Here is a 27,630-nt window from a genome sequence, read left to right as displayed (position 1 = left end):
CGCTACCCCACTGCGTTCCTCCCCACCCGGGCAGTAGCCCACCCCTGACCTGAATCCATACAAACGCAATAGAGACCATTCAGAATCGTTCATCAAGAGGGAAAACGAAAAAGAGATTCTCTATACAGTGATACCTCGTCTTACGAACTTAATTGGTTCTGGGACGAGGTTTGTAAGGTGAAAAGTTTGTAAGCCGAAACAATGTTTCCCATAGGAATTAATGGAAAAGCGATTAATGCATGCAAGTCCAAAACTCACCCCTTTTGCCAGCCGAAGCGCCCGCTTTTGTGCTGCTGGGATTCCCCTGAGGCTCCCCTCCATGGGAAACCCCACATCCAGACTTCCATGTTTTTGTGATGCTGCAGGAGAATCCCAGCAGGGGAATCCCAGCAGCACAAAAACGGGTGCTTCGCTGGCAACAGAAGTCCGGAGGTGGGGTTTCCCAGCGAGTGGAACCTCAGCGAAATTGCAGCATTGCAAAAACACAGAAGTCTTCAAAACCCCACCTCCAGACTTCCGTGTTTTTGTGATGCTGCGATTTCGCTGAGGTTCCCCTCGCTGGGAAACCCCACCTCCGGACTTCCGTTGTCAACAAAGCGCCCGTTTTTGCGCTGCTGGGATTCCCCTGCAGCATCGCAAAAACATGGAAGTCCAGGGGAGCCTTAGGGGAATCCCAGCAGCACAAAAACGGGCGCTTCGCTGGCAACAGAAGTCTGGAGGTGGGGCATCCCAGTGGCGGCGGCTTGGGTTTGTAAGATGAAAATAGTTTGGAAGAAGAGGCAAAAAAATCTTAAACCCCGGGTTTGTATGATGAGGGGTTTGTAAGATGAGGTATCACTATATTTTGATTAGTACAGCTCCCAAATTCTCCAGCCACCTCTCATAGCCATGCCAGATCAGTTGATGAGAGTTCTAATCAGCCGTCTGGATTGCAGAAGACTGGTTTAGACAATACATCACTTGTTAATCTGATACAATGAATTAATGAAGAAACCGGTGATTGCATATACCTGTTTGCCTTTGAGGAGAAATCACAATAATATCCATAAGTCCTTCTACGTTGGCTAACACAGTCTCCTTATTACGACCAGAGTATTTGTCCACACATTGAATAGATTTTGTTTGCCAGTCTGTCCAATACAGCCACCTATCCTGCTGCTCAGAAAACAGGCAAACACAGGATTAAAACACTATGTAAACCATTGTGTAAACCAGAGATCTTCAAACTTGCCAACTTTAAGACTTGTGGATTTCAACTCCCAGAATTAAACTCCCAGCTGGCTGGAGAATTCTGGGAGTTGAAGTCCACAAGTTTTAAAAATTGCCAAATTTGGGGACCCCTGGTGTAAATTTAAAATTTTTTCCCGTCTTTATTTTTTTCAACATATTACATTTTTCAAGTAATATCAAGTAACTACATTAACATAAATTATTTTATTTACTCTCATTTTTTGTCAGTGTGGTGAAGTCTCTTCTGAAATTACTTTTGATTAAATTAAAAGAAAAAGCTTTAATTAATTTTTAACATTGCCTGTCTCTTTAATTTTTATGCATAGTTTTTATGTTGATAATATTTTATTGTACACCATCTAGATGTCTTTGTATAAGGGATATGGGTAGTTTAAAAAATAATAAATAATAAATATAAAATAAATAATCATTGGGAGGCATTGAAGTAAAATTTAAGCCTTGTAAGAATTTACCTCTTTACTGCTGCAAGTCACAATACAATATTGAAATGTTTTAAAGCCCAATTTTTCATTTTCTCACTTAATTTCTTCTATGTTGGTATACAATTTTTGTAAATATTGTGTTAATGTTTTAGTAATAGGCATACCGTAATATTATAAAGATTTATATATTACTACTACTTCAAACTTGGCAACTTTAAGACTTGTGGACTAACTCCCAGAATTCTCCAGCTAGCTGGAGAATTCTGGGAGTTGAAGTCCACAAGTCTTAAAGTTACCAGGTTTGAGGACCCCTGCTTTAATTATTATAGCATTGCTTAACAGGCTTATATACAGAAGAAAGAAAAAAAGAGCCCTGTACAAACTTTGTCTTTTGTGCCCAAAGTGAACAAACTATTTGCTTAGTTTCATTTCGGCATTCATAACGTTCAGTGTGCATAAGCTAATGTTCAGCTTGCACAGCATTCAGTGTGCTTAAGTGCACCAGAGTGCCTTCCGTCCCCTGTCCTAATGTTTGTCTTTTACTAGTATCATGTATATACGGTAAATATTGTTATATTTTTGTATACACCAATACGTACTTGTCAAAACAAACAAACAAACAAGCAAACAAACAATAAATGAACTTCCTTTGTACCTGTGTCAAGGCAAAGGGATGTGACACTTGACTGATCAACACTTGGCGCAATTTCCCATTAAGATCAGCACTTTCTATGCGGTCTAGATGAGCATCTACCCAATAAATCCTAGAAGGAGAGAAAGAATGGAAGTTAAAGTTAAAGAGATCTTGGAGTCTTGGTGGATAATCAACTAAACATGAGCCAGCAATGTGCAGCAGCGGCCAAAAAAGCCAACACTATCCTAAGCTGCATCAACAGGGGGATAGACTCCAAAACCAGAGAAGTATTAATACCACTCTACTACACCCTGGTCAGACCACATCTGGAGTATTGCATCCAGTTCTGGTCACCACACTTCAAAAGAGACATTGAAACTCTGGAGAAGGTGCAGAAAAGAGCAACCAAAATGATTAGGGGACTTGAAACCAAGACTTACGAAGAGAGATTGTGGGAACTGGGCATGGATAGCCTAGAGAAAAGGAGGGCCAGAGGGGACATGATAGCAGTCTACAGGTATATGAGGGGTTGCCACAGAGAGGAGGGAGCCACTCCATTCTCCAGAGCACCAGAGGGCCGGACGAGGAACAATGGCTGGAAGCTGACCAAGGAGAGATTCAACCTAGAAGTAAGGAAGAACTTCCTGACGGTCAGAGCGATCAACCACTGGAACAACCTGCCTGCGGAGGTTGTGAACTCCCCAACTCTGGATACTTTCAAGAGGAGATTGGACTGCCATTTGGCTGGGGTGCTTTAGGATTCCTGCTCAGGCAGGGGGTTGGACTTGATGACCTGCATGGTCCCTTTCAACTCTAACAATCAATCAATCAATCAATAAATAAATAAATACCCACTTCTGAAACTTTCTTTCTCTCAGTTACAATTTCTGATTCTAAAGCAACCTAAGGACTTGCCTTAAAAAGAAAAAGAATTAAGGGGGGGGGAAACCCACAACAATTCTCCAGTCAACAATTTTGAAATGCAAGGTTATACAGACCTTCTAATGTCATAATCCAAAGTCAGTCCATTGGGCCAGCCTAAATCAGTATTGATCAATATCTTCCGTTCAGAACCATCCAGGTTTGCCCGCTCAATTTTAGGAACATGTCCCCAGTCAGTCCAGAAGAGGTATCTGGGGAAAAAATTAACCAAATGCAAAGCTCTAAAGGATGGTCTGTCTACCAAAGAAATTCATTTGCCTGATGTTTGAAGGCAAACCTCTATTTTAGCAAATCCTTTGCTTTTTTTCTTTGTTACTCATTCTATTCCTTCATCAACCTGGTATCCTCCGATTGTAATAACTCCCTCTCAGTGATGGGCTCCTACGGGTACGGTCAGGTATGCAGAACCAATAGAAAATTTTTGATTTTTTTTCTTTTTTTCGCCTTCTGGGCTCTGGGTATGTTTTTCCTATCGCAGTAAATGAGGTTGAATGTATACAATTTTATAAGAGCTGTGCATGTGTGTACATACCCATAAAGTTTATATAGTAGATAATGTATATTTTTCTGTGCCTATGTGTAATATGTATGTACACATATGGCATATATACATAGAATTAAATAGTATATTTTGGATGTTCAGTAATAGTAAATAGGGAAATTGTATCTCTTTGAGGCGAGGAGAGGCCAGGCACCCTAACTCAAGCCCAAACCCTTGATGTAAGTGACCTCAAGTTGGCCACCTTTAAGCCAGTCACATGACTTTTAAGCAACCCCCCCGTCACACGATTGTCAAGCCACTCCCACCTGGCTACATGGCCAGCAAGCCACACCCACAAAATAAGTCACACTCATAGTGTGGTAGTAAATTTTTTTGCATCCCTTCACTGCTTCTCCTGATAATATAACAAGATTAGTGATAATATAATTGCTCTGTTGTGATAACATAACTAGTGAGAACAATAACTCAAAATATCTTGAAGCAACCAGGTTGAGTAAGTTGCTCTACACTTACCTTTTTGGCTGATGTACCAAAAGAAGAGACTATTTGTGCCTATGCAATAAATTATTTAATTAGATTTAGATTTAATTGGATTTATATGCTGCCCCTCTCCGAGGACTTGGGGCAGCTCACAGCATGTACAGAAAAAACAGGAAACAATAATAACAATCCAATTATACCTTAAAAAACAATCTTAAAATTCTAATTAAAAACTATCAATATCATTGATTCAGCAGTCAAACTAAGCATTGATCGGTCAGGGGGGAAGGTCTAAGGAACCCCAGGCCTGGCGGCAAAGATGAGTTTTTAAACTTTTTCACAAGGCAAGGAGGGTGGGGGCAGTACGAATCTTTGGGGGGAGCTGATTCCAGAGGGCCGGGCCCTCCACAGAGAAGGCTCTTCCCCTAGGTCCCACCAGCCGACATTATTTGGTTGAGAGGACCCTAAGGAGACCAACTCTGTGAGACCTCACCGGTCGCTGGGATTCGTGCGGCAGAAGGCAGTCTCAGAGATAATCTGGTCCTATGCCATGTAGGGCTTTATAGGTCATAACCAACACTTTGAATTGTGTCCGGAAACAAATTGGTAGCCAATGCAGTTTCTTGGAAGGCCCAAGACTGCTCGCGCGGCTGCATTATTATTATTATTATTTTATTATTTATTAAATTTGTATGCCACCCCTCTCCGTAGACTCGGGGCGGCTCACAACAGTAATAGAAAAACAATGTACAATACAAATCTAATAATTAAAACTAAAAACCCATAATTTAAGAAAACACACACACAACATACCATACATAAACAGTATGCATTTTGGACGAGCTGAAGTTTCCGAACACTCTTCAAGGGTAGCCCCACGTAGAGAGCATTTTTGCAAATATTTATTTATTTATTTAACATTATTAGGACTTTTATTATATATTTATATAATATTGACCTTTCAGTCACTTACCCTTTTCTAGGAAAGACAGCAATTGCCCGTGGTTCATCTAGACTGTTATTTATCAGCACTTTCCTGCAACTTCCATCCAGTCTTGCAACTTCAATTGTGTTGCGGCCGGTGTCTGTCCAATACAGATTTCGAGCTACCCAGTCCACAGACAAACCATCTGTTCTCTTTAGTCCTTGGCCAATAACAGTTTCCATATTACTGCCATCTAGATCTGCTCGCCTGGAAGAAGATATTATAGAGCAGTGATTTTCAACCTTTTTTGAGCTGCGGCACATTTTTTACATTTACAAAACCATGGGGAACATTGAGGGGGGGGCGGCTAAAAAAATATTGGACAAAAAAATTCTCTCTATTCCTCCCTTTTGCTCTATTTCTCTCTCCCTCTTTCTCTCCCTTCCTCTTTTTTCTCTCCATCCCTCTTTCTTTCTCTCTTCCTTCTTTCCTCTTTTTTGCTCTTTCTCTCTACCTCCCTACCTCCCTCTATGTCTTTCTCTCTCCCACCTTCCCTCCCTCTCTCTCTTTTTCTTTCTTTCTCTCTCTTGCTTGCTTTCTCTCTTGTTTTCTTTCTCTCTTGCTTGCTTTCTCTTTCTCTCTCTCTCTTTCTTTCTCTCTTGTTTTCTTTCTCTGAGCTTCGCGGCACACCTGACCATGTCTCACGGCACACTAGTGTGCCACGGCACACTGGCTGAAAAACACTGTCATAGAGAATAAGAAGAATATTCTATCTAAATATTTTTCCAAAGGGCAGATCACTTTGACAAAGAACAGTTTTGGGGGGAGAAAAAGGTATGATTATGTAGCTAACCAACATACAATGAGGAATTTGGAAGATACCTACCTAATGACATCTAATATGACATCTGTGTAGTAAACCTTGCCATCTACACTGTCATAGTCCAAGGAGATGACATTGTTCAGCTCTGGGACAGGAACATAAACATCAATGTGGTCACTAGTATCTAGTGAGATTCTCCTGATGGAGCCCCGGCTAGAGAAGAGCAGGTAGGTTTCAGGGGAAGGGTCACAAGTTCTTTCATCAATCTTCAGTTGAATTCCAGTAGGGCAGGCACACGAGAAGCCTTCAGCGTTTGGGAGGCAGAGATCGGAGCAACCTCCATTTTTCATGCCACATTTGTTAGTACCTTAGGAGAAATGAATAGTATCTGAGATTACCATCAAAAAGGCTATTATTAATTCAGTATAGCTTTCCTCAGGTTGATCCCCTCCAGATATAACTCTCAGGCAAACAAGGCCTAATAAACTGCAGAAAAAAAGCAATTACTGCCAACCTGCCTTCCATTGAGGACCTGTATACTGCACGAATCAAAGAGAGGGCCGTGAAAATATTTACTGACCCCTCGCATCCTGGACATAAGTTGTTTCAACTTCTACCCTCAAAACGACGCTATAGAGCACTGCGCACCAAGACAACTAGACACAAGAACAGTTTTTTTTCCAAACCGCATCACGCTCCTAAACAAATAATTCCCTCATCACTGTCAAACTATTCACTATGGCTGCATTGCTATTAGTCTTCTCATTGTTCCTATCACCCATCTCCTCCTACTTACAACTATATGACTGTAACTTGTTACTTGTATCCTTGCTATCTATATTAATATTGATTGTTTCCTGATTGCTTGTTTGTACCCTATGACAATCATTAAGTGTTGTACCTCATGATTCTTGACAAATGTATCTTTTATGTACACTGAGAGCATATGCACCAAGGACAAATTCCTTGTGTGTCCAATCATACACCCAATAAAGAATTCTATTCTATTCTATATTATACTATTCTATTCTATACTATTCTATTGTATTGAATTATGCTTGAACGGTTAAGAATAAACAATGGAGTTAAATCTACAGAAAATGTCTGAAGATCAGATAAGCATGCTGGTTGCTTAAATATATATAATATAATATATATATACAGTGTATGTATATATACAGTGTATGTATATTTGCATGTCCATGAAAATTCAGGAAATCTGGCTTAAAGAAAATAGGAAAACTTACCAAGAGGTCTCCCTCTGTCAATGCCCTGGATGTCCATTAATCCAGGAAGATTTGTTCTGACCAAGATGACATTAGCACCAGTGTTCTTATCAGCTCGGTGAATGCTTCGTGTTTGCCAATCAGTCCAATAGATGTAAGAATCTAATAAAGTTAGGCCATAAGGGTGCTGCACTGGGGAGAGCAGGGTGCGACGGTTTGCACCATTTAGATCTGAAGCTTCAATACGCTGAAATGAACAGAAAGGCGGAATGTCAAGAAACTTCTTTTTAATATGTTTGTGAGTGACATAGGAGAAGGTTTGGTAGGGAAGGTTTGCCTATTTGCTGATGACTCTAAAGTGTGCAATAGGGTTGATATTCCTGGAGGGGTCTGTAATATGGTAAATGATTTAGCGTTACTAGATAAATGGTCAAAGCAATGGAAACTGCAGTTTAATGTTTCCAAATGTAAAATAATGCACTTGGGGAAAAGGAATCCTAAATCTGAGTATTGCATTGGCAGTTCTGTGATAGCAAAAACTTCAGAAGAGAAGGATTTAGGGGTAGTGATTTCTGACAGTCTTAAAATGGGTGAGCAGTGTGGTCGGGCGGTAGGAAAGGCAAGCAGGATGCTTGGCTGCATAGCTAGAGGTATAACAAGCAGGAAGAGGGAGATTGTGATCCCCTTATATAGAGCGCTGGTGAGACCACATTTGGAGTACTGTGTTCAGTTCTGGAGACCTCACCTACAAAAAGATATTGACAAAATTGAACGGGTCCAAAGACGGGCTACAAGAATGGTGGAAGGTCTTAAGTATAAAACGTATCAGGAAAGACTTAATGAACTCAATCTGTATAGTCTGGAAGACAGAAGGAAAAGGGGGGACATGATCGAAACATTTAAATATGTTAAAGGGTTAAATAGGGTTCAGGAGGGAAGTGTTTTTAACAGGAAAGTGAACACAAGAACAAGGGGACACAATCTGAAGTTAGTTGGGGGAAAGATCAAAGGCAACATGAGAAAATATTATTTTACTGAAAGAGTAGTAGATCCTTGGAACAAACTTCCAGCAGACGTGGTTGGTAAATCCACAGTAACCGAATTTAAACATGCCTGGGATAAACATAGATCCATTGTAAGATAAAATACAGGAAATAGTAAAAGGGCAGACTAGATGGACCTTGGGGTCTTTTTCTGCCGTCAGTCTTCTATGTTTCTATGTTTCTGATTATGGGCTCAGAGGCCCCCAATAGGTAGCAACTCTTCCTAGGATCCAAGAAGCCAAGAATAGTGTGATCTAGATCAGAGGCTTCCAACCTTGGCAACTTTAAGACTTGTGCACTTCAACTCCCAGAGTTCCTCAGGGCGGCAGGGCTTCTCGGCGTTCTCCTGAACCCGAACGCCGAAGCCGAACTTTTGCCGAACTTCCGGGTTCAGTGTTCGGGAGAACGCCGAGAAGCCCCCTGGCTGTTTCAAAAGGCAACAGCCGGGCAGTGGGGCTTCTCGGCGGCCTCCCAAATGCCGAACCCAGAAGTTTGGCAAAAGTTCGGGTTTGGCGTTCGGGTTCGGGAGGACACCGAGAAGGGCCCCGGCTGTTTCAAAAGGCGACAGCTGGGCAGCGGCAGCCAGCGGAGCACCATTTTTGCAGGGGTTTTTTTCTTGCATGCATGAATTGATTTTGTATTGTTTCTTATGGGAAACATTGTTTCGTCTTACGAACTTTTCACCTTATGAACCTCCTCCGGGAACCAATTAAGTTCGTAAGACGAGGTATTACTGTATGTACAAATTTACTCTTAATCCCTAAGATCTCATACTCATTCTTGCATTCCATTGCTTTACTCAGAGGCAACTTTCAACAGCAAATATTTAAAATTGTAGATTGCCCTTCAGGTCATTCTAACCTCAGTATGTGCATCAGCCCAAAATAGTTTTGATCCCGCTTTATCCACAGCCAGACCATTAGGCCATCCCAGGTTGTTGCTAATAAGCACCATGCGGTTCGAGCCATCCATCCCTGCTCGTTCCAGTTTAGCATTTTCACCCCAGTCTGTCCAATACATGTACCTAAAGGAAAAGAAAGGGGCAAATAAACTATCGATTAAAAACATACTCAATCAACATATTACATATTGTCATGTTCTCTTCTTCCCTGCAGACTTTGCCTTGAAAACAAGATAAGCCATTGCTAGCACTCACCCCATTTCATGATATAATGCAATTGCCCGTGGGCTGTCCAGATTTTCCCATATCAGAACTTTTCTCATTGTCCCATCCAGGTTAGCCACTTCAATTCTGTTTGTTCCTGTATCAGTCCAATACACTTTGCGGCCAATAGCATCCACAGCTAATCCATCTGTGGTTTGCAACCCTACGTCGAAAGAAGTATCGTATATTATTTTGTTATAGCGTCGGTAACATATACTGTATATGGAGCCGGGGTGGCGCAGCAGGTAGAGTGCTGTACTGCAAGCCACCGAAGCTGACTGTAGATCTGTAGGTCAGCGGTTCAAATCTCATCACCGGCTCAAGGTTGACTCAGCCTTCCACCCTTCGGAGGTGGGTAAAATGAGGACCCGGATTGTGGGGGCAACGCTGGCTCTGTTAAAAAGTGCTATTGCTAATATGTTGTAAGCCGCCCTGAGTCTAAGGAGAAGGGCAGCATAAAAAAATTGAATAAATAAATAAAATAAATAATATCCTGTTCCTTCAAAATATCCACTGGATGTTCAAGGCAACCTTTATATTTATTTTATTTATTTATTTATTGGATTTCTATGCCGCCCCTCTCCGTGGTCTCGGGGCGGCTAACGACAGTGATAAAAACAGCATGTAGCAATCCAATACTAAAACAACTAAAAAACCCTTATTATAAAACCAGACATACATACATACAGAGCTTAAGAATTTGCATTATGTGAAGATAACGCAATATATATATATATGCTCACTTCATTGAAAAGAATCTGTATCTTTGAAAGAGCCTGGAACAGATGTTCAATATTTACCAAACCAGGGGTGGGTTCTCACTTACTTCACTGTCAGTTCATTTCCTCCCATGCTGCGTGGCTGCACCCTATAGGCATAAGCAGTGCTGAAAACCCAGCTTCTGCACAGAAGCAAAAAACAGCTTCTGCCTGTGCACAGAAGCAAAAAAACAAGACGCTACCGCCTATGGCACTGCCAGTTCTGGGGCGTGTCCAGCCAGCTAGCGCTGCTGGTTCAGCAAGCGGGGGAAATTCCCACTACCTGTTCAATAGAACCAGGCCAAACTGGTTGGAATCCAACTCTGTACCAAACCAGCTATTTATTAGTTTAGTTTAGTTTAGTTTATATAGATTTGTATGCCGCCCCTCTCCGAAGACTCGGGGCGGCTAACAACAATAAAAAACAATGTAACAAATCTAATATTAAAAAGTAATCTAAAAAACCCCAATTTAAGAGACCAATCATACCAACAAACATACCATGTATAAATTCTATAAGCCTAGGGGGAAGGGAGAAAAAATTTTCAATTCCCCCATGCCTGACGACAGAGGTGGGTTTTAAGGAGCTTGCGAAAGGCAAGGAGGGTGGGGGCAACTCTGATATCTGGAGGGAGCTGGTTCCAGAGGGTCGGGGCCGCCACAGAGAAGGCTCTTTTCCTGGGTCCCGCCAAACAACATTGTTTAGTCGACGAGACCCGGAGAAGGCCAACTCTGTGGGACCTAACCGGTCGCTGGTATTCGTGCGGCAGGAGGCGTTCCCAGAGATATTCTGGTCCGATGCCATGAAGAGCTTTATAGGTCATAACCAACACTTTGAATTGTGACCGGAAACTGATCGGCAACCAATGCAGACTGCGGAGTGTTGGTGTAACATGGGCATATTTAGGGAAGCCCATGATAGCTCTCGCAGCTGCATTCTGCACGATCTGAAGTTTCCGAACACTTTTCAAAGGCAGCCCCATGTAGAGAGCATTATTACCTGTACTAATAATATCTTCATACTGAGTCCCATCCAGTGAAGCTCTGCTTATCTTCCTCAGTGTGCTGTCCGACCAATAAACCTTTCCTGTTGAGAAAGCGTAAGAATATTAGTTTCATTTATTGAAATTAAATTCCCTTGTTAGTCCATAGATAGGTAAGATTATATTGGTGAAAAACAACATGTAAAGTGTGTCTTCAGGTTCTTTTATGTCTTCAATCTACTATTTATTCTATTATTGCTAGAAAAGGAATGTCCAAAGATGGAGAAAAGTAAGGAAAAAGAAAACCAGCAGCAAATTATTTATGAATGTACCATGTAATATTTAATGAAGATACACACCATCACTATATTAACATAAAATATTTTTATTACACATACAAACACACATACACACACCACCACCACCACATACATGTCTTTATCAGTTTTAAGATTTGTGGACTTCAATTCGTAGAGTGCCACAATAATGTTCTGTGGTGCAGTCCACACACCTTAAAAGTTTCCGAGGTTGAAAAATGGTACACTTCACCAGGTCAGAACCTATGTGGAATACAATTTATCAGAGTTTGTTGCATAAAATCAAAACCAGATGCACAGACAAATAACTGATTCAGCTGAATTCATTAACTTCTTTATAAACATAGTACTGTAATATATATACAGTATATATATACAATACCACAAGTAGATTATTTCTTCAAGTAAACACAAGCAGGAGAATTAGTTTCATTTTAGCAGAGCAGACAAGCACAGAGTGGGCTGAGCCATGCCCAGCCTTAAGCTTCTTGAGTTTTCAGTTTTGATTCTCTGCACAGACTCAGAAGTGTTTAACATCCATTGGTTGCTATGCCTATTCATTGGCTGACCTTGTTAACATGGCTGTCCCAGTTCATGAATATCTTAACACTATTGCCTTGAAAATTATTTTCAATGCTTTTTGAATATGAATAAGAGCATTAAAACAGGATTTGTTTTCCAGCTATCCTTAAATTTGGGTATTTTCTTCAATCTGGTGACTTGTAGATATATTGAAACTACAGCTCCCAAAATTTTCAGCCAACATGATCTATAGGAATTTTGGAGCTGAATTTGAAGGTATTTGGAGTCATATTAGTTTGGAAAAGGTTGCTTTAATAAGACTTGGACATTAAAAAAACAGCTTTTACAATGATTTCATGAACATAGGGGAATGTATTGTTTAACATGAATCACACCACTTATTGGACAGATTGTCTTTCATTTACTGGTAAATTTACTCTGCCCTGAACAATTCCCCACCTAAAATGGTTAAATTACATGTTGCCAACCTTCTTCAGGATCAACTCCAATGGCGATGGTGTTTTTCATAGTGACATTGACTGAGACCACTACATCAGCAAAATATGGAATATCAAGTGAAACCAGCCGAATATCCGACCTTCTGGCAAAAATCAGGAAGGTATTCATTCCTGCAAATTTGAAAATGGAGATCAGTGCATAATTACAGGTATTCTTTTTCTCAAATGTCCCTTCTTATTGCAACAAAAATTTCAGCTGGCGAAGGTGATCTTGGCGATGAATAAAGCCGCCAATTTATCCAAGACCATAAAAGTAGGGTCATAAATGTGATGAAAGATCATAAGGAATACTGAATGTGTTTTTTCAACTATGTAATAAGCATATGCTTAAAGAAAAATATTGTTCAATATAATTTACCAACAGTACAGTGGTACCTCGAGATACGAGTTTAATTCGTTCCGGACCTGCGCTCTTAAGTCGAGCAGCTCTTATCTCGAACGACTTTTCCCCATAGGAATTAATGTAAATAGTTTTAATTGGTTCCAGCCCTCAAAAAACTCACAAAGTTAGTCTAAATTATGCAAAAAGACATTGCAAGAATAAATGTAACTTTACTTATTAATAAGATGATAAGCTGAGAGCTTTCGTTCCCTTCCTCTTTTTACCCAAAACAATCAACATGGCAAACTTTTATTTTTATTCATTGAACTGTAGTTATTTATTCAACTTCACTGCCACCCAATCCTGTAGAGGGAGGAAAGAAGGGAGGAAGGAAAAGGAAAACAAGAAATGGAGGGAGGAAAGGAAGGAAGGAAAGAAAGAAAGGAAGGAAGAAAGAAAGGAAGAAAGAAAGGGTGAAGGGACAGGAACAGAGGAAGGAAGCAAGGAAACTTATGAAAGGGGAGAGTAACTTCACTGCCACCCAATCCTGTAGAGGGAGGAAAGAAGGGAGGAAGGAAAAGGAAAGCAAGAAATAGAGGAAGGGAAGGTAAAAGAGAGAAAGAAAAAGAGCAAGAAAGAAAGCAAGCAAGAGAGAAAGAAAGAAAATGAAAGAGAAATAAAAATAGAGAGGGAGAATGAAAGAAATGGAAGGAGGGAAGGAAGGAGAGAAAGCAAGAGAAAGAAAGAAAGCAAGAGAAAGAAAGAAAGCAAGAGAAAGAAAGAAAGAAAGAGAAAGAAAGAAAGAAAGAGAAAGAAAAAAGAATGAAAGAGCAAGAGAGAAAAAGAAAGAGAGAGAGAAAGAAAGAAAGAAAGAAAGAAAGAAAGGCAACTTCAAAGAAAGGCTCACTGAGCATCTCTCACTCTCTCTTTCTATCCCTCTCTCTTTCTCTCCCCCCCTTTCCCTCTCTCTTTCTCTCTCTCCCTCTCTCTTTCTCTCCCCCCTCTCCCCCCTTTCCCTCTCCCCCCCAGGCCGGCAGCGATGTTTTAAAACAGCCGCGCCGTTTGCGAGCTAACTCCTGAGGTGCGGAAGTTCGCCTTTGGCGTTTGGGCCACTCGGAATGTGAAATTCAAAACAGCGTTCGGATCCCCCCACCCCCAGCAGAAGCCAAGGACCCCCAGAGTGGGGCGGCAGGGGAGGCGACCGCCTCTCCACTCACCAAGTGCCGGGATACGAGCCGAGAAGAGCCGGGCTGGCTTACTTTCCTTCCTTCCCGCGCTGATGCAGAGCCACTCGAACAAAGCATCACACCCCCCTGACGCTTTTGGCGGCAAAAGAGCCCAGCGTCGCTTCGGAAGCAGCCGAAAGCATCAGAGGGGCGCGACGCTTTGTTCGAGTGGCTCTGCATCAGCGCGGGAAGGAAGGAAAGTAAGCCAGCCCGGCTCTTCTAGGCTCGTATCGCGGAGAGGGGCGGCATACAAATCCAAGTAATAAATAAAATAAAATTAAAAAATGTCTCTCCTCTCCCAGCTCTTATCTCGAGTAGCTCTTAAGTCGAGCAGCTCTTATGTCGGGGTTCCACTGTACTTTACTATATGCAAGCCAAATAAAATATTTTGTGATAATTGGAATCACTACAAGTAAGATCCAGTATATATATAAAAATATTCATATTTAAATATTCATTTTATGCATATATTAAACCAATACAGCAATTATGTATTTATCATATTCAACAGATGATATATTACCGGTTTCCAACTAGTGACATTCTCATGTGTAAATTGATGTAGGTTTACAGTTTAAATTAATATTATTAAAATTAATAAAACAAAAGCCGCCCCGAGTCTACGGAGAGGGGCAGCATACAAATCTGATAAATAAAAAGATTGCATAATATTGAGAAGCAGAAAGGATTCCACAAATATAAGTCCTCCGCTTTACCAAGATATCTGTTCATGCATTTATGTCTGATACTACAAAGCATAGTGCCTCCTCCAAGAGGCATAGTGCCTCTACTTTAGTAAGTGGTCAGACCTAATTTATATACATATTTTATGTAGACATTTCATCCTCATCAAAGCTATGCCTACATTTGTCTGAAAATTAGTAATAGTTACTGCAACACATGTTTCAAATTCTCCCTGAAATAGAACAGGAACCTATGTAAGTAAAATACTTTTTGTAATTTGAGAATATAACTGTTCTAAGGTCGGAACGTGAGGTTTAGGAGACCTTACTCTCTTTCCAGGGACTAATAGAATCCCAGAAGATAAGAGACCCACCAGATAAACATGTTCTGCCATCTGGTTGTAGGTTGATGCCGGTAGGGCAAGAACAGCTGTAGCCTTTAGGAAGTGGAGCCAAGAGACAAAGATGACTGCATCCGCCGTTGTTAATGTGGCACGATGTATGAACTGAAAGAGACAGTAACAAAACTGTGTACCAAAAGAAAGAGATTAAGAATAACTACGGTTTATAAAATTCTATAGGCATGAATCAGAGATGGGTTCCTACTAGTGATGGGCAAACCCAATGGTATTACTTTACGCAAAATTCGGTCGAACCCGAACCGAACCCAAACGGGGAATCCCACCAAGAGATTCCGGGGGCGGAGCTTTGATGTCATGTATACTGGCAGGTTGCTAAGGATGCCAAGGTGATCACTTCCTGGATTCCATGGAATCCAGGAAGTGATCACCTTGGCATCCTTAGCAACCTGCCGGTGACATCAAAGCTCTGAACGCCAAACGCGACCCCGAACTTTGCCCGAAGTTTCAAAAAATTTCGCATTCGTGTTCGGCATACCGAACACCGCAAAATTTGGTACGGACCCGAATTGTGTGGGTTTGGTTCGCCCATATGTAGCCTGGTGCACCGCTCTGGTAGAAGGCCACCAATTGCGCAATTTGGGTGCGACGGCTCCGGTGCTATTTTTGCCGAGCATACACAGAAAGAAAATCATCCCTCTGCCCGTGTGTGGAAGCAAAACCGTGCTAGGGGGTGCACATGCGCACAAGCGTAGCAAGCTCATGCGTGGGGAAAACATTGTGATGCACACGCATCGCAGTGGTAGGAAGGTAAGAGGAACCCACCCTTGGCATAGGAGAGAAAGAGCAATATGCAAAAGATAAAGAATGAACAGCAACTCTACCTGTGTATATGACTAAGTTAGCAACCTATGACGCGGGCAATAAGCAAAGTGAGCAGCATCACATAAAATCAACTGTCTTCAAGGGGGATTTTAACACTCTGACGACGTTAGTAGAGGACTAACGAAAGCTTAGTTAATTTTAGTAGTTTTTAATAAATTTTAAACGTTCTGGAGATCGCAATGGCTGTTGCCTTTTCATTTATAAATACACCCGAACTCAGATTTTTTAGGACAATTCTTGATGCGTGTGTGTATATGTGTGTGTGTATATATATATTCGACACAAAAACATGTAACCCTTCCCTGGTACAGAGCTGAAGGGATTGGATACTGTAGTCTAGAGGTTAATTCTCCGCCCTACAAGGCAAAGGCTGCAAGTTCAAGTCCCAGTTGAGGGTATGGCTAGCTGATGAGGCCAGAACAAGGCTGAAATAGATCTATCCTAGTCTCCCTTAATTTTCAAATTTAGCAAAAACATGTGACACACACAAACAAACACACACACACACACACATATATATGAATTGGGTAAGGGAGTACTTTCCAAAAAAGCAAACTGATGCACAAACTGATGCTTCAGGGTTCCAAATCTTTCAGTAAAATCCCCAGCTCATCAAAAGTTCATACCAATTTATAGTTTTTAATCTAAGATAGGTAGATTAGAGTAACAGAGTTGGAAGGGACCTTGGAGGTCTTCTAGTTCAACCCCCTGCTTAGGCAGGAAATCCTATACCATTTCAGACAAATACCGGTAGTTAGCCAATCTCTTCTGTTAACTGAATTAAATTAATGTAATTTTGGCTCTAATGTAGCTTAATGTATAAACAGAATAAAATCTAGCATGGTTCCAACTGTTTTTACATGTGGTCCTGCCTAATTAAAAAAAAAGATAATAACATTACAGGTAGTCCTTGATTTACGACCACACATTTAGCAAACATTCGAAGTTATGATCGCATTGAAAAAGAGTAATTTACAACCGGTCCTTGCATTTATGGCATTTCCCACAGTCATGTGATCATGATTTGGGCACTTGGCATTCTTGTCCTGCAGTCACACAACTGCCATGTGCAACCAGCTTCTGACAAGCAAACTCAATGGGAAAGTTGGTGGGGAAGTTAATGGAAGTCACAGTCCCGTGTGATGCCTCACTTAATGCCTGCAGTGATTTGCTTAAAGACCACAGCAAAAACAAAAGATTGCAAAATTGGCTGTAGTCACATAATACCTCACTTATGACTGCACCATTTAACAACCAATTTTCCAGTCCCTGTTGTGGTCATAAGTTGAGGACTACCTGTTGAATTAAAAAAGGGGACTTGGTGGATATTAATATATCAAACTCAACCCGGATAAGATGGAGTGGCTGTGGGTTTTGCATCCCAAGGACAATTCCATCCGTCCGTCCATCACCCTAGGGGGGAGAATTATTGACCCCCTCAGAGAGGATCTGCAACTTGGGCGTCCTCCTCGATCCACAGCTCACATTAGAGAAACATCTTTCAGATTTGGTGAGGGGGGCATTTGCCCAGGTTCGCCTGGTGCACTAGTTGCAGGCCTACCTGGACCGGGACTCACTACTCATAGTCACTGATGCACTCATCACCTCGAGGCTCGACTACTGTAATGCTCTCTACATGGGGCTACCTTTGAAGAATGTTTGGAAACTTCAGATCATGCAGAATGCAGCTGCGAGAGCAATCATGGGCTTCCCTAAATATGCCCATGTTACACCAACACTCTGTAGTCTGCATTGGTTGCCGATCAGTTTCCGGTCACAATTCAAAGTGTTGGTTATGACCTATAAAGCCCTTCATGGCATCGGACCAGAATACCTCCGGGACCGCCTTGTGCCGCACGAATCCCAGCGACCGGTTAGATCCCACAGAGTTGGCCTTCTCCGGGTCCTGTCGACTAAACAATGTCGTTTGGCGGGACCCAGGAGAAGAGCCTTCTCTGTGGCGGCCCCAACCCTCTGGAACCAGCTCCCCCCGGAGATTAGAACTGCCCCCACCCTCCTTGCCTTTCGTAAAGTTCTTAAGACCCATCTCTGCCATCAGGCATGGGGGAACTGACACATCTCCCCCGGGCCTATACAGTTTATACATGGAATGTTTGTGTGTGTGTTTGCTTTTAATAATGGGGTTTTTAGTGTTTTTTAAATTATTAGATTTGTTCTTACATTGTTCTTGTTATTGTTGTGAGCCGCCCCGAATCTACGGAGAGGGGTGGCATATAAATAAATAAATAAATAAATAAATAAATAAATAAATAAATAAATAAATAAATAAATAAATAAATAAATAAATAAATAAATAAATAAATAAATAATAAATAAATAAATAAATAAATAAATAAATAAAATAGATCGATCGATCGATCAATCAATCAATCAATCACTCTCGTGCACGGGTCCCCTCGCGAGATTTTGCTTCCTGCGCATGCACAGAAGCAAAATCACACTGGGACGCACTCGCTGGGACGCGCTCGCCCTCAGAAGCAAAGCTGCAGGTGCAGCTCAATTTTTACTATTGCTGCGGCATCCTTATCCGTACCGGTAGCAACCTGATACTGATCTAGTGGTGCCATAACCATTATGGCAATGTCGGCACAGAAGGAAAATCCCGAAACTCTTTCTTTCTGGAGCCCAAAGATGTGCCCCTTCTTATCTTGATGCAGAAGACCTCCGTACCTGCAGGTCTCTGCCGATGAAAGACATGGATGTCCATAAGGTTTTCAAGGTTGTCCTGTAGAGTCTCGCGATCCAGCCCTGTCTGTTTGTCAGCACTCTGGATGCTTTTCGTCTGCCAGTCTGTCCAGTAGATCCGAGCTCCGTAAAGAGTGAGTCCGAACGGGTGAGGCAAATTGCTCCCGATCAATACCTGGAGGCAGGTTTTGAAACGAAGAGGAAAATGCATTACAACTGAAGCATGGAGGGCATCCAGCTAGACAAGACGGCGGATTGTAAAAGAAATGCATGGCGAGGCTGCCAGTGAGAAGGAGGAGGATTGTGAAGAGGAAGAAGATGAGGACAATGAGGATGAATGTAAAGCAGGCACCGGATCAGTTGCAGCAGCATGCCAAAACCAGAGTGTTTCCCTCCTGCCTTCTCCGGGTCCCGTCGACTAAACAATGTCATTTGGTGGGCCCCAGGGGAAGAGCCTTCTCTGTGGCGGACCCACCCCTCTGGAATCAACTCCCCCCGGAGATTAGAATTGCCCCCACCCTCCCTGTCTTTCGTAAACTACTCAAGACTCACTTATACTGCCAGGCATGGGGTAGTTGAGACACCTTTTCCCCAGGCTCTTTTATACTTTGTTTTATGTTTGGTATGAATGTGTTGTTTGGTTTTTTAAATAATGATAGGGTTTTATATGATTTTTAATATTATATTTGTTCTACTATAATATTGCTTTTATTATTGTAGTGAGACGCCCCGAGGTCTTCAGAGAGGGGCGGCATACAAATCTAATTAATAATAATAATAATAATAATAATAATAATTATTATTATTATTATTATTATTATTATTATTATTATTATTTTTATCAGCCTCCTCAGAGCCTGTTGGTGTCTCATGGAAAGAGCTTTATCCTCCAAGGTGCTCTCTTGGCTGGGCTATTCTTCGCCTGAAAAAATTGACTGCTTCTCTTTGAAAAATACAGTATTTTTCGGAGTATAAGATGCACCTTTCCCTCCCTAAAAGAGGCTGAAAATTTGAGTGCATCTGACGTAGCTTTTTTGAAGTTTCTTTTTTCTAGCTCTAAGGAGATGCTAATGATCTTTCAGTCTTGCAGGATTTTTTCTTTTTTTTTTCCTGATACTTTTTCTTATTTTTGTCCACAAAAAAACATATATACCTTCAATACATCTTAATATTCGTATATCATCTCCTGAATATAATAGGTTAGGTCAGTGTTTCCCAACCTTGGCAACTTGAAGATATTTGGACTTCAACTCCCAGAATTCCCCAGCCAGCGAATGCTGGCTGGGGACTTCTGGGAGTTGAAGTCCAGATATCTTCAAGTTGTCAAGGTTGGGAAACACTGGGTTAGGTTATATTCCAATTTGCTTTCCCTTATTCAGTCTGTCTCAATCGTTCTTCTCACCACTACCTTCTTTCTATCCCAGGCGGTCATTCTGCCTCTGTCCTACTTCCTTGCACCTTATTTCCCCCTTTCCACTATTATTTCCTCCTCCTTCCTTCTTACATCTCCAGTTCCTCCTCCACTACTTCTCCTTCTTTCCTACCTACTTCTCTTTATGCGCTCAGAGTCCTTCCCTAAGTGGATAGTTCTACTCCTACTACATGGCAGATTGAAAAGCTTCTTTGAGTCTCACCCTTTATGGTCATCATTGATATTTCTTAATTTCATATCTATTATATTTATATCTTTACTTTTGGTATATGTTATTTATCTTGTGCTGTCTCCTTTGTCTAATATTATCACCTGAATTACATCAATTATTTTAGGTTTACCTCTATTGCTTACTTTCTCTGCTAATTGTTAAATTTCTTACTTCTCAAACGTAAGATGTAGTACTTCATTTTCTTCATTATTTTCTTTACTTATCATTTGTTTTTCTTAATCCCTTTTTTTCCTCATAACTAAATGCCCAATTAAAAATTCCGCATTTACTTATATTAACAGTGCAATATCAATTCATAATAAATTCTTTGTATAATGTTTCAAATTAATATCCCATATAATGAAGAAGGAAATAGTAATTATTCAAATTCAAAAATTTCCAGGCATTAATTAATTCATTGCATTCATTGTTCATTATAATTAAATTTTCTCTCCAGTGGTACAAATATGTTTGCCAGTTTTAAATCTAATTCAACAAGTCCAGTTTAAACCAATATGTAATATATTAATAATTTTCCATCTGTTTATATAAATAATTATTTTTAAATGTTTAGATCTTTTATTTAAAACTGTATGTGCTGTTTGGTTTTTTAAATTGATAGGGTTTTTAGTTTTTTCTTAATATTAGATTTGTGCCTGTACAATATTGTTTTATCGCTTGTTGTGAGCCGCCCCGAGTCTTCGGAGAGGGGCGGCATACAAATCTAATAAATTATTATTATTATTATTATTATTATTATTATTATTATTATTATTCATTATCAATATTGGTTATTATCATCAATTATGTTCAACAAAAAATAATTATTATTCAAGTTCCAAATTTTTCACACACTAAATCATTTCATTCAGGTTTTTTATTATAATGTAGATCATTATCATCTAGTTATAACTGAAAAAAAGCTTAGAAAAAAGCTACATTCAGAGTATAAGACGCACCCAAATTTTCAGCCTCTTTTAGGGAGGAAAAAGGTGCGTCTTATACTCCGAAAAATAAAGTATGCTTTCTGTAAACAAACATTGTACAGTATATCTCCTATTTACCCTTTCCCAGAAGTCAATTCAACGTGGCTATTTTACCTTCCTATCACTGCCATCCAGACCAGCATACTCAATTGTCTTCATGCCAGCATCTGCCCAGTATAGGCGCTGAGACTCATAGTCAATAGCCAGTCCATTGGGCCAGGTCAGGTTGGAAGAGATGATCACCAACCGATTAGAGGCATCCATTCCTGCACGTTCAATCTTTGGGTTAGCTCCCCAGTCAGTCCAGTACATGAACCTGCAAAAACCGAAAATGGTGTGTAAAACTGCTACGTATACCTTATTAATCTGACAATTTTTATTTAAATGCATTAGGAAAGAAAGAGAACAGAAAAGAAAACCCTAAACAGTGAAGGCTTTCCACTTTTGCAGTGGCTATTTAGGTATTTGCTTATATTTGCCAAACATGCCAGCATCTTTTCATATGGTGTTGAATTATCAATTACAGTAGTTCCAGCCAAATTAGCAAAAAGTAAGGCATGCAGAATTGTAATTTACAATATCTTACAATCATAGTCCAAACGGCTACATGTTACTCATCCCTTTTCTGCAGATCATTTTAATATGGACATCCTCCTTATGACATATTAATGTTTGTTTGTAAGAGTTAACGCATAAGCAGGCAGATCCATACCCTTCCAAAGATTTTTTTATTCACCCCTATTAGCTGTAGCTATCATGACCAATGGCCAGATTTGGTGCAGATTGAAACACTGGGTTGTATTGTTTATTCTCAACATAGAGAATGCTACATTGTCTATCCCTGAATTAATCTTTTAAGGATATTGGGCATACAGGATATTAATATTTGAAATTATTTTTAAATTATTTTAAATATTAGATTTCTTATATGTTGTTTCACTATTGTTGTTAGCCGCCCCGAGTCTGCGGAGAGGGGCGGCATACAAATCTAATAAATAAATAAATAAATAAATAAAATTAGGGCTGGGTCTTTGTTTTATGAAGGCCACAAGTATCAGCATATAAGAATGAACTCTACAGACTTTAAAAAATTATATATAAAATTATAACAGCAAACTTTCAGGGATTCTTCACAGAATCAAAATGTAATGACAAATGACATACAGGAATTGCATCAATGCAGTCTTAAGAGAAAAGTTCTCACCGTCCAACAGGATCCACCACAATATCCCTTGGTCTGTCTAGGTTTTCCCATATCAGAACAGTTCTCATGGTTCCGTCTATGTTAGCTACCTCTATCCGGTCTGTTCCTGCATTTGATAGAAAAGGGAAAGGGAAAAAAATCAGCCTTCAGAATTAGGGGAAAAATCATAAAAGGAAATAATCCATACCGTAATTTCATTCACACACCATGGCAAAGAAAAGCAAAATGACTTCCTTAGCAGGCCTACAAAGTATCCTTAGTCTAGACCAGGGGTAGGCAAAATTGGCTCTTCTATGACATGTGGACTTCATTGCCCAGAATTCCTGAGCTAGCATGATTGGCTCAGGAATTATGGTAGTTGAAGTCCACAAATCATAGAAGAGCCAACTTTGCCTACCCCTGGTCTAGAATAATAACTCCTGACCTCTACAAACTGTTTTCAATTAATTTGATCATCACATTTAGTTATTTCTTACTCAGAAATTATTTGGTTATATTAAAGCAAGTAAAACACAGGATAATTTTACAAAAACCTTTCCTTTACCATAAGTTTGAATCCTGTCCCGTGTTCTTTTTTATCCATAAGAAAAACAAATTTATTCAGATAGGCTGAAAATTCTGTCTACTGGAATATTTCAATTTGGAAATTCAGAAACACCATTTGAATTATTCTATCATTTCAATGCTACAATACAAATCAACCTTTCACATTTGCATCTGCTGATAACATCGACAAACCAAGTACATCAGTATAAGATTAAAATGTGCAACTGAAACATTTCAAATAAAGTGGCATGCAGAGATATTTCTGCAGGAATAAATTGATATGGTAGAGATTCCTCTATTTCAGAACACTCTTTTTAAAAATTACATGAGTTCTTACTCCCAGAATTTCTATGCAACCTGTCCACTATTTACAGGAAAATGAAATATTATTAAAGCCATCATGATCATTGAGTTTGAAAGAGTCTCATTCAAACATCTCAACAGATGCATTGGGAATAATCCTGCTTAGAACTTGGAAGGGAATTTTTCAGTCTGTGGTTAGCTTTTAGAGTAACAAATGAACTCTTTTTGCCAATATGACAGTGGTTTTCAGTACCTGCATCTGTCCAGTACAACTTGTCAGTAACCCAATCAACTGCAAGACCGGCTGGGCTTTCAAGACTGCTCTCCACCACAATCTAGCAACAAAACAAACACAATGAAACTTTCAGGGCGATATTGCTCTAACCAGAAACACTGACCTTTCTTGGACTATGTGAATGTTCAGTTGTTTAAATAGAGATCTCAGATTAATCCACTTTAAGATATGTGCATGGAATACATTCCTCAAATAGTTGAAAAAACAGAATTGAAAGATTAGATAGTTGTAATGAGCCAAAATAGGTATAGAAACATAGAAACATAGAAGATGGACGGCAGAAAAAGACCTCATGGTCCATCTAGTCTGCCTTTATACTATTTCCTGTATTTTATCTTAGGATGGATATATGTTTATCCCAGGCATGTTTAAATTCAGTTGCTGTGGATTTACCAACCATGTCTGCTGGAAGTTTGTTCCAAGGATCTACTACTCTTTCAGTAAAATAATATTTTCTCATGTTGCTTTTGATCTTTCCACCAATTAACTTCAGATTGTGTCTCCTTGTTCTTGTGTTCATTTTCCTATTAAAACACTTCTCTCCTGAACCTTATTTAACCCTTTAACATATTTAAATGTTTTGATCATGTCCTCCCTTTTTCTTCTGTCCTCCAGACTATACAGATTGAGTTAATGAACTCTATTCTGTTATGTTTTATGCTTAAGACCTTCCACCATTCTTATAGCCCGTCTTTGGACCCGTTCAATTTTGTCAATATCTTTTTGTAGGTAAGATCTCCAGAACTGAACACAGTATTCCAAATGTGGTCTCACCAGCGCTCTATATAGTGGGATCACAATCTCCCTCTTCCTCCTTGTTATACCTCTAGCTATGCAGCCAAGCATCCTATTTGCTTTTCCTACCGCCCAACCACACTGATCACCCATTTTAAGACTGTCAGAAATCACTACCCCTAAATCCTTCTCTTCTGAAGTTTTTGCTAACACAGAACTGTCAATACAATACTCAGATTGAGGATTCCTTTTCCTCAAGTGCATTATTTTACATTTGGAAACATTAAACTGCAGTTTCCGTTGCTTTGACCATTTATCTAGTAAAGCTAAATCTTTTACCATATTACAGACGCCTCCAGGAATATCAACCCTATTGCACACTTTAGAGTCATCGGCAAATAGGCAAACCTTCCCTACCAAACCTTCCCCTATGTCACTCACAAACATATTAAAAAGAATAGGACCCATGTTAAAAAGAATAGGACCCATAACAAAACAAACACCAAGAAGACAAGCAACTTATATGCTTCCACTGAGCTTCTGTAGGGTATTACCTCCTGGCCTGTTCCATTCCATTTTGCCCGACTAATGGAATCAGTGCTAACATCTGTCCAGTAGACATAGTCACCCTGTGCATTCCAGTCCAGAGCCACAGCACTGCGCACATCTGCCAAGGGGATGACAACATCAGACAGGTCTTCTGTGTCGAAGCTGATACGACGGATGTCCATCCTTCGGGCAAAAAGCAGGAACTTGTCAAGACCTGATCAAAGGTCGAAAGGTCTTCTTTTAATATCTCTAACAGAAAAATTACGGTAACAAACACAAAAAAGTGATCTTCGCACAATGAAGTTCTATTATATCCATGTTTTCTATAGGGATATAAAAGTCCAATCTATAGACGTGGACTAGCACTAGCTCTTAGATTTATATACCACTTCACGGTGCTTTAAAGCACTCTCTAAATAGCTTACAGAATTAGCATATGGCCCCCAACAATCTGGGTCCCCAGTTTACCAACTTTGGAAGGATGGAAGGCTGAGTCAACCTTGAACCAGTTAGGATAGAAAGAATCAATTCTAACTGGCCTTGCAGTGTGACCAGATTTAGCCTGCACTCTAACCACCATGGCTCTTAAGTAACTAGCAAATAAGTACAAAGCAAAAGGAAGTGAGTATATAATGTTGAAAGAGGGATTTTAGGATTAGAAGAAAAAAGAACATATTCTTAAATAAAATGTCGCTGTATGTAAGGACATGACAGGATACATTAATTGGCGGTTCCATTATTCTAATATTAGGAATATGAACTTGTTCGCTCAGGATCCATCAGTGCCACTGTTAGCATTAGCTAGTCAGGTGCCTTTAGAAAGCCCAGCAAGAAAAAAAAACCCCTGCCTTTCATTAGCAATTTTAGCAATTTACTTTCTTCTGCCTCTGATCCCATAGGTTCAATGTAATTTTTATAGCATTAAGTGCTGACAAACCCATTTTCCATTAATAAAATAACTTTAAAATTTGGTTGAGTCAAATGTCATTATTATTATTATTATTATTATTATTATTTATTTATTTATTTGATTTGTATGCCGCCCCTCTCCGTAGACTTGGGGCGGCTCACAACAGTGATAAAAACAATACATAATGACAAATCTAATAATTAAAATCTAAAAGTAGTACATTTTAAAAAGTCTAAAAAGCAAGGAACCCCAATATATAAAACATATATACAGTCATATCATGCACAAAAACTACATAGGCAGGGGGAGATGTCTCAGTTCCCCCACGCTTGACGACAGAGGTGGGTTTTAAGGAGTTTACGAAAGGCAAGGAGGGTGGGGGCAGTTCTAATCTCTGGAGGGAGCTGATTCCAGAGGGGCGGAGCCGCCACAGACAAGGCTCTTCCCCTGGGTCCCGCCAGACGACACTGCATATAGAAGCAAACTATTCTACAAATTATGCATTGTGTGGAAAGGCAATTGGTTGTGAACCGACAAATTATTTCATGGAGTGACTTGCAGTTCTAGTATTATTTCTATCCAACTTCTCTCTACCATTTACATTCTCAGCATTGTATAAACTTCCATAATTTTCCTACTCAAGCAGACTTTTTAGTTGTTTGAGGTATTTATACTGTATTTTCCATTTAAGCAAGAAACCGTATCAAGCTAAGAAATATAAGTTATTATTTCCCCAAGACAAGAATTACATCTTTCCTTGCAGAGAAAATACCCCAAATCCTTCATTATGCCACCAGTGCTTTTCTGCAGCTGATCTTTAGGTTTGTTTGTTTTGTTTATAAAATTGGGAAAAAATTATTTTAGATTTTATATGGAAATTTGGAAAAGCAGCAACAAAAAATCCAAATATCATCCTGTCTTCAATTTCATAACCACGTTGTAATATTGGCAATCTATTGTGAATGCTTTCTCCACGACCCCTTCACATGAAATTTACTGCATCATTTAAACGTAATTTTTGCTAAAACTCTTTAATCATGGATGTGAACACAGACATGTTATGAAGTTACACAAACTCCTTATCACACTTACTCTGGGCACAGGTATGGCCGCTTGTCTTCCGAAAACCTGTGGGACATGCGCAGGTATAGCCCTTGTTATTTGGCAAACAGAGATGAGTACAGCCACCATTGTTGGTTCCGCAGCGATTTCTCCCTGCTCGAATAGCCAAACAGAGATATTTTATATATACATATGCACACATAAACACAAATACCATATCCTATACAGAGAAAAGAACCAGAGATACCATGAAGCCAGTTCTGTTTTGGAACTGCTTAATTTATTGTGCATTTGCATCTGTCTGGTGTAATTCTAAAATAGAAATATGGTATTTTTCAGTGTATAAGATGCACCTTTTTCCTCCCTAAAAGAGGCTGATAGTTTGGCTGTATCTTATACTCTGAATGTAGCTTCCCCCCCCCCCCAGCCGTAACTAGCTGCTAACTATCTTCCCAGCTCTTGCAGGCACTTTCATTGTTTCTCTCTGCAAAGAACGTTTTCCAAGCCCTAAGTCTTTGCAGGGTTTTTTTTCATTGCTCTAACTTGCTCTGAGTAAGTTTCTTTCCAATCCTAACCAGGTGCTAACGATGTCCCCAGCTCTTACAGCTTGCAAGCTCTTTCATTGTTACTCTCTGCAGAGAAGAATGTTTTCCAAACCCTCTCTTTGTAGGGTATTTTTCATTGCTTTGCTTGCTCAGACTGTTT

The 27,630-nt window shown here is 39.9% G+C and overlaps 1 protein-coding gene across 2 annotated transcripts in view; it reads right to left on the bottom strand.

Moving 5' to 3' along the window:
* The window catches only part of LRP4 (LDL receptor related protein 4), a 161,211-nt gene that overhangs the window by 13,374 nt on the left and 120,207 nt on the right, over positions 1-27,630 (bottom strand). The window contains exons 16-32 of one of the 2 annotated variants that reach the window (XM_070760026.1): positions 26,956-27,081; positions 24,959-25,167; positions 23,628-23,709; positions 22,526-22,631; positions 21,436-21,637; positions 18,678-18,867; positions 15,117-15,248; positions 12,482-12,622; positions 11,172-11,258; positions 9,405-9,576; positions 9,110-9,272; positions 7,227-7,452; positions 6,043-6,346; positions 5,205-5,423; positions 3,306-3,440; positions 2,329-2,437; positions 1,011-1,155 (exon numbers count right to left, since the gene is read on the bottom strand). In XM_070760026.1, the coding sequence (XP_070616127.1) occupies positions 1,011-1,155; positions 2,329-2,437; positions 3,306-3,440; positions 5,205-5,423; positions 6,043-6,346; positions 7,227-7,452; positions 9,110-9,272; positions 9,405-9,576; positions 11,172-11,258; positions 12,482-12,622; positions 15,117-15,248; positions 18,678-18,867; positions 21,436-21,637; positions 22,526-22,631; positions 23,628-23,709; positions 24,959-25,167; positions 26,956-27,081 (2,748 nt within the window). The remainder of the gene's footprint in view (positions 1-1,010; positions 1,156-2,328; positions 2,438-3,305; positions 3,441-5,204; positions 5,424-6,042; positions 6,347-7,226; positions 7,453-9,109; positions 9,273-9,404; positions 9,577-11,171; positions 11,259-12,481; positions 12,623-15,116; positions 15,249-18,677; positions 18,868-21,435; positions 21,638-22,525; positions 22,632-23,627; positions 23,710-24,958; positions 25,168-26,955; positions 27,082-27,630) is intronic. The other variant, XM_070760034.1, reaches the window with a different exon arrangement.

The sequence above is a fragment of the Erythrolamprus reginae genome, chromosome 1 (genome assembly GCF_031021105.1).
Source record: "Erythrolamprus reginae isolate rEryReg1 chromosome 1, rEryReg1.hap1, whole genome shotgun sequence".
In the NCBI taxonomy this organism is placed as follows: Eukaryota; Metazoa; Chordata; class Lepidosauria; order Squamata; family Dipsadidae; genus Erythrolamprus; species Erythrolamprus reginae.
Note: the sequence above shows the minus strand (reverse complement) of the source record. Positions and strands in the feature narration are given on the sequence as shown.